Source organism: Grampus griseus (genome assembly GCF_964374135.1).
Source record: "Grampus griseus genome assembly, chromosome: 20".
Classification (NCBI taxonomy): domain Eukaryota; kingdom Metazoa; phylum Chordata; class Mammalia; order Artiodactyla; family Delphinidae; genus Grampus; species Grampus griseus.
In genome coordinates this window covers 13,922,325-13,934,732 of record NC_139014.1, presented here as the reverse complement: position 1 = coordinate 13,934,732, position 12,408 = coordinate 13,922,325, and the positions used below count along the sequence as shown (strand labels likewise).

General features: G+C 37.5%; 1 protein-coding gene across 1 annotated transcript in view; it reads right to left on the bottom strand.

Moving 5' to 3' along the window:
• Positions 1-12,408, bottom strand: part of SMURF2 (SMAD specific E3 ubiquitin protein ligase 2) — a 40,825-nt gene that overhangs the window by 9,085 nt on the left and 19,332 nt on the right. Inside the window, exons 9-13 of the mRNA XM_082679231.1 lie at positions 8,713-8,905; positions 7,566-7,669; positions 4,932-5,046; positions 2,968-3,146; positions 1,947-2,084 (exon numbers count right to left, since the gene is read on the bottom strand). Coding sequence (XP_082535357.1) covers positions 1,947-2,084; positions 2,968-3,146; positions 4,932-5,046; positions 7,566-7,669; positions 8,713-8,905 — 729 coding nt within the window. The remainder of the gene's footprint in view (positions 1-1,946; positions 2,085-2,967; positions 3,147-4,931; positions 5,047-7,565; positions 7,670-8,712; positions 8,906-12,408) is intronic.

Genomic DNA, 12,408 nt, shown 5'->3' with positions numbered 1-12,408 from the left:
AAAATTACTGTGTGCTATAAACGTGACTGAATCCTAGAAAGTGAGCAGCCCACACTAGGTCCTGGAAGTGAGACACTACTGAAATTCAGGAAATTCCCATTCATTCTTCTTTATTTTTTTTTTATTTTATTTTTTTAGCTGTGTCACACAACATGGGGGATCTTAGTTCCCCGACCAGGGATCGAACCCCAAACCTGCGCCCCCAGCAGTGGAACTGCAGAGTCCCAACCACTGGACCACCGAGGAAGTCCCTCATTCTTCTTTTTTTAATTAGAAATGTAATACATGTTTGTTATTAAAAGAAAAATTATAAAAAAAAAAAGAAAAATTATATTTAAAAAAATCAATATTAATGGGACTTCCCTGGTGGTCCAGTGGTTAAGACTCCGCGCTCCCACTGCAGGGGACACGGGTTCAATCCCTGGTCAGGGAACTAAGATCCCGCATGCCGCACAGTGCGGCCTTAAAAAAAAAAAAAACATTAAATGTGGAGACAGAGTAAAATCTGAAAGTCCACTCTTTTATCCTCTTTTCCCTCTCTACTTCCAGGCCCGTCACCTCTACTCCCTCACCCTGGGCAAACATTTTATTTGGTAAGCAGCCTTCCTGAACATCTTCTGAGTATAAAACAATGCAGACTTTGTTCCTTCTAAGACCTGCCTTTTAAATGACAGCTTATGCATAGTCTATCTTTCTTTAAATATCCACATAATATTGTTTAATGTATTTAATCATCCATTCTCTTTCTAAAAACATTTTAGCAGTTTTCAATTTTTTTACAAGTAGTATTTAGTTAAACATCCTTATTCGTATTTCTTTAATCAGATATGTGTTTCCAAAGAACAGATTCCTAAAAATGGAGCTGCATATGTGTTTTCATTTTGGTAGCTGTTATCAAACTGTTTTCCAAAAAAGCTGTACCAATATTCACAATCTATGAGACTGATGGGCCTCATCTATAAACTAGAAAATTTTAGCCAATAAGACCTGGGGACATATTCTGTACAAAAACGTATAGCATGAATGTTTCTATGTATATATGGTGAAGTTCAAACTCCTAAATTTGATTATCATAGTTTAATGTTTAGAAGAACTTTAGATACCATGAACCAAATGCTCTAACTCAACACTTCCAAATTCCTCAATCAACAGGTAATTTCATAAAACTTAAAGAACATTTCCTTGTATTTCTTTTATAAGAAATATATATATATTTCTTATATAAATCCACAATGTGCTTATTTATAAATAGGATAAGTCCTAGTGATACAGCACAAAAGTGCTTCTGTACAGCTAGCTGTGGTAGCTACGCTACACGTGACGCCACGAACCGTGTTTCCTGGTATGTGTGCCTTTGTACAGCCTCTCCTCCACACCAAACCTGGGCTGGCATGTGACTCGCTTTAACCAAAAGAATACAGCAGAGGTGATGTTGGCCAGTTCCAGGCTTAGGCCTTAAAAAGATCCAACAACTGCTTTTGTGCTCTGGGAAACGAGCCACGCCATAAGAAGTCTGGCTATTGTGCTAGAGAGAGAGGCCATGGTGAGAATGAGGGGCCTCTGATACCACATGGGGATAACCAAAGAGCCCAGCCAACAGTGAGAACTAAGCCCCAGACCCAGTGTCCGTTCCAGCTAGCCCACAGCCATTCGAGCCACCCTCGGTGAGGCATCAGATATGTGAGTGAAGAGGCCTTCTTAACATTTCCATCCCAGCTGACACCACATGGAGGAGAAGTGTGCTGTCCCTGTTGTCCTCGATCTAAATTTCTGACCCACGGGATTGTGAGAAATAATAAAATGGTGGTTGTTTCTAAGCCACTAAATTCTGCAGAAGCCTATTTTGTAGCAGTAAGTAACACTACCTAAACACATAAATGTTTTTCTGTACCGCCATTCTAGAACATTAAAACAAGTCTCCGGCTTAAGAACACAGAAGTGTTTACCTGACATATTCTTTTTTATTTTCTTCAGTAACAGGGATACTCTTGCCATTTGGTTTAAGTTCATGCTGAATAATTTCACCATAGGCATTATGTTCGACGCAGAAGGTATGGTCCAAAACACCTGTGATATCATTCTCACTAGGAAGGGAAGACAGGGAAAGACACTTCATTGGAAAATCTAAAATACAGATATTGTAGATGTATTAATTGGTGAGACAAAACTAAGGTAGTTTTATGACATGCAAACATAGGGTTAGATTCCTTTTATTAGTTCTTATGCCACCATACCTCCTAGTTTTGGGGCAGAAAAGTCAAAGAGCTTTAACCTTCATAAACACCAGGAACATTTTCCTTCCTGAGTAATGAGAAAGCCCTGGAAAGCTGGGGTTTACACAGGGAAAACTCAGTAATGTTTGGCTTTCAGGTAAGAAGCCCTACTTGAGTCTGGGTAACCCAAGTGACTAAACACCTGAGTATCCCCACTGAGAAAGCTACTCGTGTACTTGGTAAAAATAACCATGGCCAGTGTATCTTCACAAACGAATGACACCCCCAAAAACAGAACTGATTCTTACAAATACCTTTTTTTTTTTTTTTTTTTTGCGGTATGAGGGCCTCTCACTGTTGTGGCCTCTCCCGTTGCAGAGCACAGGCTCCGGACGCGCAGGCTCAGCGGCCATGGCTCACGGGCCTAGCCACTCTGCAGCATGTGGGATCTTCCCGGACCGGGGCATGAACCCGTGTCCCCTGCATTGGCAGGCAGACTCTCAACCACTGCGCCACCAGGGAAGCCCCACAAATGCCCTTTTTAAAGTATGTTTTCAACAGCCACCACTTAAGCAGGAATATCTTATTCTAACATGCAGGATGGAAACAACTTGCATCGTGTTGAGGAAATCATTATGTATAAGTACTTTTAAAAATCATTTTTTATATTTCAAAAAAAGTACATCTATTTTGAAACATATATCTTTTTTAAAAGCTCGGATTCTAAATATAACGAACAAGACTCAATACATACAGTATCCACACTAAACTGTTATGAAGATCAGGATCAACTAACTCCATGTCATCCAAGGTAATGGACTTCCCAAGCAACTGTTTATAAAAAGGCAATGTGAAACCACCATCAATATAATGTCCATGAAACACAGCCATTCCCATTATTCGTCCAACGAAGTGGAAGTATGATAAATGTTCCTGAAATTGAGAAGAGTTTATATAAATACTCAAGGTAGATACTATCCAGGGAATTTTTAAATAAAAATTAAATATTTAAGCAATGGTAATTTTTTAAATAAACAGTAAGTATCAACTTATACTCCAATTTATAACTATTTAAATGGAATAGGTTATCCTATCAAAGCTCAACAATCATTAGGGAGAGTCTCTATAGATACTATACTTTGCTATAAAATATTACAGCAGAGCCAATGCCCCTCTCAAAGGGTAGTCATTCTGTAAAGTTTATCCTCAGAAATTAAGCCCAAACTACAGTCCTTCTGCAGCTTCATTAAATCACCTGCAGATCCTGTTCTCTTCCTCTCCTCCCATCTCCTGCTAAGCCCCTTATAATCCTGGCTCTGTCATGGGAAAAAAGCTTTCAATTCTATACCTCCCTCTTCCTTTGACCTAACCAGAAACTGAACTTCAAAACATCATAGATTTAAGGGGACAGATTTCATGTCTAACTTGGACTAGAGTCCTGATTCTGCCAGCTACTAGCTATGTATACTTGGGCAAATTACTTAGCCCCTGTGGAACTAATTTTCCATACCTGGAAAAATGACGGTAATAATAGTATCTAAAAAGGGGCTCTGTGAGTAGTAAGATGAGGTGATGAAGCCCAAGGCACTGGACCTGGAATATGGTAAATGCTCAACAAACGTGAGCTATCATTACTACAGTGGCAGTAATGAGCTCTCCAAGCAGAACCTTCACCTAAAAATCTTCCCTTTATAAAGAATACCCTGCAATGAATCTAACATGCCTACCATGTTTAGACAGATTTGGTCTTTTAGGATATACTGTTTTATTAGTTGGATGTTTGTATTTTCAACTTCTTTTACTTCTCTATTTAATAATCTTTAAGCTAATCTTTAAGCCGCCCTTTTATCTTAAAAAGTTTTTTTCTTTTTAAAAAGCAATACCTGTTCACTACAAAATATTTAGAAAATATAGACAAGAAAATAAAAATGCCCATAGTCTAACACCCAGAGATAACCACTACCAGTATTGTAGAGCCTTTCAATGTTTACACATATACATGTTTACCAAAATTTGCTTCATACTATTATTCTGTAATCTTCTTTTCACTTAATATATTACAAATACCATCTTTACATGTTATTAACTATTATCACACAACATCATTTTAGTGGCTGTATAATATAACCTTGTATGGAAAGATAACAGAAATAATATAAAAACAACAAATTAATAACAGCTGCTAACTCTTGTTGAGTGCTTAATAATATGTAATAGGGTTAATAATGTATAGCACTGTGCTAAATACTTAATGTGCAGGGTCTCATTTAACTGTCACAACCCCTCTCTCAGGTCCAAACTATATTTATTATTATTAGCAATGATAAAATTGAGGCTTAAGTCAATGAAAGTCACAAAGCTAGTTAGTAATGGGACAAGGATATGAACTCATGTCTTTCTAATTCCAGAGTCTATGCTCTTAACCATGTCATTCTGCTTCATGACATAATTTAATCAACCCCCTCTTAATGGACAGCAATGTTGTTTCCACTTGGGGCTACTATAAACAGTGATGCAGTAAACCTCCCTGTGCCCAAACTGTTGCACATATCCACGATCATTTACTTGAGAACATTTTCTAAAAGAGGACTTGCCGAGTCCAAGGATGTAACTTGGACAAAGACACTAATCCTATGTCATAAACTACACTGACATTTAAAGATTAAAAAACATTGTAGGTCATAACTTAATTTGTATCATTATAACCACCAATCATACCGGATTAACTGCAGAATCAGGATTGATCTGCAATGTATAGATATCATCTCTTGAATACTGGAAGAGGCCATAGTAAGGATTCAACATTTCATGTGACAAGAGATATAACCACTCCCTAAAAAACAAGATATGCCAAAGGAATTTTTTGTTAATGAATACATCTTTACTAAGATACACTATTAATCATGTTAGCAAGAAGTTTTTAATAAAACAAAGCACTAACTAGTTATATAAAATCACATTAGAAAAGTCTACCATTCCCCAAAAGCAAATGAAAATTCTTGTTTTTCTCACTCAATTCTTGTCACTTCTCACTCAATTTTGAGTGATTTTATGACATTTTAACATCAGAGAATCTAAGGATAATATCCAGAAGTACCAACTACTCATTAGATGCTGCAGCCCAGTGGTCTGTTACTTTTAATTGCTAAACAAATGTGTAATTCATAATAAGTATAAAATAAAGGGAAGAATATGGTATTTCAAAACATCCATGTGGTCCATCTATAACACCCTGGTCCTCTCCAATCATGGCAGATTTATACTAGTTTATACAGATATATAACATTAATTTACTCTTACTTTCGGACAAGGGTATGTTTTATTGTTGATACTGTTTTAGTAAGAAAATTTCATTATCCATCTTCATTATCTTTTTTGTGTAAACCCTAAAATACACCATGATAAAAATGTAAGTGGTGAGAAACTGCAAGGCATTTGGTATAGGTGGGAACACAAGGGCAAACCTGCATTTTCTGGGTATGTTCCATACCACTTCTTGCTTTCAAGCATACAACGGTGTTTTTAAAACCTCATAATAAACAGTACTATCAACTTAAACTTATTAAATCATTTATATTTTTCAAAGTATGAAAGACAACTTGTTATTCATCTTGGTGAAACTGAAATAAAATGACTAGTCTAGGCTTTAAGGAGATGTCATTCTAGTCTCAACTCCTGTCATTCCTCAGCTAGGAAAGGCACATAAATGATATGTTCTGATATTATGGATTAAACAGATGGAATAATATATTTTTAGGAAATGCAGTGAAACACTATTAAAGTAGTTAAAGGAAAATATTTCAAAGTCCTATCATTTGACGGAGTCTAAATCAAATCACTACGTTTAATATTGGGTTGGCCAAAAAGTTCGTTCAAACGAACTTTTTGGCCAACACCGTACTTGAAAACTGTAGAGATTAAAAAGAAAAAGTGAGGTCTCCACATAAGCAACCTTCCCACCTAATGTTTCCTGTATGTTTTTTATGCATGTATGTGTTTTTTATTTTATTTTATTATTTTTTTTTTGCGGTAAGCGGGCCTCTTACTGTTGTGGCCTCTCCCCTTGTGAAGCACAGGCTCCGACGCGCAGGCTCAGCGGCCATGGCTCACGGGCCCAGCCGCTCCGCGGCATGTGGGATCCTCCCGGACCGGGGCACGAATCCGTGTCCCCTGCATCGGCAGGCAGAGTCTCAACCACTGCGCCACCAGGGAAGCCCCATGTATGTGTTTTTTAAAAGGAAGTCCAACTTTTGTTTTGTTTTACTAAGTATTTAGAACATGCATAAAAGCAAAACTCTACTTTTGGGTTCTACTATGGGATAAAGATCAGAAAAAGCAGTTCACTGCCACATCCCATTTAGTCCGCCCAAACCCCGAAAGTAGTGACGTTAAGAAATAAACAACAAAAAACTAACTACTTATTTGGTCTATACATATAATTATAGCATTTAGATTCCATCAGCAGATAATTAACAAGTTTTCCCAACAAGCATTCAAAATCTACTTATGAGTAAATCGTAAGCATTCCACAGAAACTATCAAGCCTTAAGTATGATGTACAAGTGATAAATGCTAAAAATCCAAACTAAAGAAACTATTCATTTGCAGGTAAAAAGGTCACAGAATGAAAGTATGTCTACAGGTGAAAACAAGTAATGCCAAATAACGATTATGGGACTTGGTGGAAACACAAATTTAATTTAGGCTGGATTTAGATTAGGGGAAGCAGAATTATCATGATGGTCCTTAAAATGTTTTAATACAGAAGCTATAACGTTTCTGCTACATTTACATAAAGTGAATTCTCACAGCTGGAAAAAAAAATACTTGATGTTTGAATGTAGGAGAAACGTTATAGCTTCTGTATTGAAACATTCTAAGGACCACATATGATATACACACATACTTACAGACACAAACATTCCTTTAACAAGGTTAAAAAGCGTGGCAGTGTAAGCAAAGGGAAACAGTATTCAGTTTAGAATACGTCATTAAAATCTCGAGACTGTTACTGACAATGTAAAGCAGAGGGAATAACATGTACTGAAGGAGAGAAATGGAGAAAATACTGGGCTTGCAGATCCTACCAACAGTCCATATAGGGTTGCAGCTAGTTTTCAGAGAAAGTCTCATTGGACTACATGATCCATTCGGGAGTTCACAAACACTCTTCTGGTAGCAGTACTATCCTAACCTAATTATGAATATATCTACTAGGGTACCCTCTATTGCAAACATGAGGGAATATTATGCTAGAAAATAAATATCAATGAGAAAGTCACACCACAGGGAGTATCTTAAATTTGTAAATATAAGGATCCATATGTTATTTACTGATGATCAAGGCTTTACCTGGCAACCCCTCCGTAGTCAAGCCCTTCTTCTCCACGAAATTTTATCATTAATCGCTTCCAGAGATCTTTCGGTCTCATTTTCATGACTTGTCGATATGATTCCTAAAATAAATGTTTAATATACTATTATTACTAGGTGCTTTTAACCTGTTACTTAAACTCTCCCTCCATTCCACCTACAAAACATGTTTATTTAAATAAGGTAGAATTTGTTCAACAATCAAATCAATGGATAAGCTCCAAGGGTTTGAAACCTCATGGAACTTCTGACAACAAAATGGATACAGCTTAATACTGTACTACTGAAACCAATTCCTTTGATAAATATTATATTAAAAGCCTACTAAATGCAAAGCTCCATATTTAAGTCCTATGAACCATAGATATCCACTCACATTAAAAAACAGAATCTGATAGAATTACCACTTTTTTTTTAGCTAGTTGTCACAGACACCAGTAGAAAGTAAAGGTAAGAAAAAGAAAGTTTCAAAGAACATAAAAACATCATTAATGTGATCTTCACTAAACAGACAACTTTCTATTATTTTAAAAATACAAATGACTGACTACAAACAAGGTCAGCATGGTCCTGGGAGAAAAAAGTTCATCCTTTGGGAGAAGGATTATAAAGTTCCCAAACATCTTTTGCCCCAGAACACTCTAATAAGAGGGAAACCCCTGCCTTGGACCTCTGCCATTTATTATGTAAGAACTTTGAAGTTGCTATTAAAGCTATAAATCCAAATATAAAAGGATATACTAGAAAGGAAGATTTTCAATAAATTAAGGAAGTAGTCCAACAGTAATGATTTTTTGATTTAAGAGTCCCTAACCTCTTGGAAGAATTAGAAAATAAGGGATGGATAATATCTGTGGTCTTTTAAAATTCATTAACAAATAAGTATCTGCAACTCCAAGGACCAAGCTGCCCCCAATCAGAACATCTCACACTTCATCACATTTAAATGTTTATCTTATGTATTAAATCTCTCCAATATTATTGCCTTTATTCCCACAAGTAAAAAAAACATTAATGAAAATTCTCCCATTCTAAAGAGATATGAGTCCCCCAAAATATACTTGGAAAACAGAGTACATCACTGAATTAATTTTTCTCTACTTTAAAACAAGACTTGCAAGTTTACCTCAAAAATCTCTTCCCTGGAAACCTCAATGCGGCAATGGCCAGCCTGAGGCTGTTGCTGAGAAAGTTCTTGCCGCAAAATTTTTAGTTTCTGAACCAGGTCTCGTTTGTACCGTGGGACTGTCAGACACTCTGTGTCATCAGGGCACAACGATACCACCTGCTGTTGCTGGTCTTTCAATTGGTTCTGCCGACTAAAAGTAAACAAATATTATTGAAGTATTTTAAACAAGAGAGACTGCAATTACACATTTAAAATAGCATCCTACGCTAAACCAAGTCTACCTATAGCATTTCTAGGCCTTATTATATTCTTAGCTTGACATTTTTGACAATAATAAACTAGCCCCAAAGTTTATTTCTTGGAACTTACGGAAGTGGATAACAGAGTTTTATTCAAAAAACTTTTATACAACTGCTGAGAACAACTTTCCCAAATACCGTTTCCATTTTCTTCTGCGTAGTTTACCATCTCTCCCTTTAAAATTCAGGCATAGGCCAAACCCTGTGCCTGTTATCTAGAGTCTGTCTCTCTGGAAGAGACAGTTTGAACTGGCAGCTTGGCAGGGACCCCTTCTCCTATGCACGCTACAGTCTAGACCACAAGAATGTGGGAGGTCACAGCAAGTTACTGGCACAGAGAAATGAGCACTTCACAAACAAGTCTAAACGCTTTATAAAGTGCCTACTTTTCTTTCTTTTCTTTTGGCCACGCTGCACGGCATGCGGGATCTTAGTTCCCCGACCAGGGATCGAAGCCGTGCCCCGTACAATGGAAGTGTGGATTCTTAACCACTGGACCACCAGGGAAGTCCCTACTTGTCTTTTTATTGTGGTAAAATATACGTAGCATAAAATTTACCATTTTAACCATTTTTAAGTATTATAGTCAGTGGCATTCAGTACAATCACATTGTCTGTTGTGCTAAAGTGACTTCTAACTGCACATATATGGTTTACCACAAAGACACTAAAATAATCTCCCAAGTACAGCAGCAATATTATAATAATTTTTAAAGGCACATTGCCTAGAGTTATTTTTATTCTCCTGGCAAAAATAATATAAGTTGCATCTAAGAATTTTTTAAAAGAATCTTATGATATAATGAACTAGTTAATTCCAATAAACCGTCAGGAAGTAAAAAGTCAGATAATTCACTATTGATATCTATGCAAACACTGAGTGACTCTGTTGGAATTTAATTTTTTTTTTTTTTTTGGCTGCTTTGGGTCTCCGTTGCTGTGCGCAAGGCTTTCTCTAGTTGTGGCGAGCAGGGACTTCTCACCGCCGCATGCAGGCTTCTCATTGCGGTGGCTTCTCTTGTTGCGGAGCACAGGCTTTAGGCGCGCAGGCTCAGTAGTTGTGGCGCACGGGCTTAGTTACTCCGTGGCATGTGGGGTCCTCCAGGACCAGGGCTCGAACCCGTGTCCCCTGAATTGGCAGGTGGACCCTCAACCAGTGCGCCACCAGGGAAGTCCCTGGAATTTAATTTTACACACAACAGACACAAGAGTACAATCTCCTAACCTAAAGATAAAGGGCAATGGTAGCTATGAGAAAATAAACAAAAATAACTTTCAGTTCTCTAACAAATCACCCAAACTTACTTTACATACAGTGACTCTTTTATGTACCAGGCCAAATTTTATCCTAGAACGTGTAACTATCCAGAGAAAATGCAGCTTTGATGAAAATTACAAATCGCCATTTACTACTCTCATAAAACATTGTAATAAAGGTGTTTTTTAATACACACATATATAAATCAAAACAGAATGTATTAAAAATAGTCTCTAAACAACTGTATTAATCCTATCCAAAAACAAAAAAAAACTTGGGTATACCAACTTAAAGATACAAAACTTTAATTCAAAGTAGATCAGAGACTTCAATGTAAAACCTAAAGCCATAAAACTTCTGAAACACTAGTAAAGTTTTATGACTCATGTTACGCAAAAATTTCTTAAATATGATTCCCAAAGCACAATTCATAAAAGAACAAATGGATAAAATGAACTTCATTGAAATTTCAAAGAAACCTTATGCTCTTCAAAAGACACTGTTAAGAAAATGAAAAGACAAATCATGGTCTAGGAGAAAATCTTCCTAAAGCATACAGCTGACATAAAACTTGTATTTCAAATATCTAAAGAATTCTCAAAACTCGAAAGTCAAAAAAAACAAACTCAGTTTTTTTAAAAAAGGAGGCAAAAAATTTCACCGAAGATATACAGATGGAAATAAGCACATGAAAAGATGCTCAACATCATTAGTCATTAGAGAAATGTAAATTGAAACTATAATGAGGGACTTCCTTGGTGGCGCAGTGGTTAAGAATCCACCTACCAATGCAGGGGACACAGGTTCGATCCCTGGTCTGGGAAGATCCCACATGCCGCGGAGCAACTAAGCCCGTGCACCACAGCTACTGAGCCTGCACTCTAGAGCCCGCGAGCCACAGCTACTGAGCCCGCGTGCATCAACTACTGAAGCCCACACGCCCTAGGGCCCACGTGCCGCAACTACTGAAGCCCACGTGCCTAGAGCCCATGCTCCACAACAAGAGAAGCCACCGCGATGAAGCCCACGCACCACAACGAAGAGTAGCCCCTGCTCGCCGCAACCAGAGAAAGCCTGTCAACGAAGACCCAACACAGACCGCCCCACCCCAAAAAACAATGAGATAACACTACACATCTATTAGAATGTCCAAAATTAAGATTAACCATACCAAGTGTTAGCAAGAGCAACTACAACTCTCATACACTTCTAGTGGGAAAGTCAAATGGTACAATCACTTCAAAAAGAAATCTGGCAGTTTAAAAAGTTAAACATAAATCTATCATATTGTGCAGCCTGGGTATTTATTTATCAAAGAGAAGTGAGAGCATATGTCCACACAAAGACTTAAACATAAATGTTCCGGGACTTCCCTGGCGATCCAGTGGATAAGACTCCGCACTTCCAATGCAGGGGGCGTGGGTTCGATCCCTGGTCAGGGAACTAAGATCCCACATGCCACACAGTGTGGCCAAAAATAAAAAAACCCACTCGAATGTTCGTAACAGTTTAGTCATGGCCCAAACTGAAACAATCCAAATGTTCATCAACAGGTAAACAAATAAATTGAGGTCTATCCATACAATGGAATACCACCCAGCAAGGAAAAGAAATGAACTATACATACAACAACAGAGATGAATCTCAAATAATTAGGCTGGGTAAAAGAAACGAAGCAAAGAGTACATGCTGTATGAATCCACTCATCTGAAACTCTAAAAACTGCAAATGTATAGTGACAGAAAAAGCAAATCATGGTTGGCTGAAGATGGGGTGTGGATTGAACTGTGTCCAAAAAAATATGTTGAAGTCCTAAGCCTTGGCACCTGTGGATGTGACCTTATTTGGAAATAGGGTCTTTGCAGATGTAATCAAGTTAAATGAGGTCACACTGGATTAGGGTGGCCCTAAATCCAATAAATTGGTATCCTTATTAAGAAGAGGTAAATTTCGACCCAGACATACAGGAAAGAAAGTGTGGCATAATAAGAAATATACTTTGGTCTCTGTCCCCAGTTCTTGACACAGAACTCCTAAAATGCTTGAAATTTCCTGAGTGACACAGGTGACAGGAGTGTATTCTGTTCTAATATTTGGTCTTTGTCCCCAGTACAAGATACAGAAGCTCCTGAATCC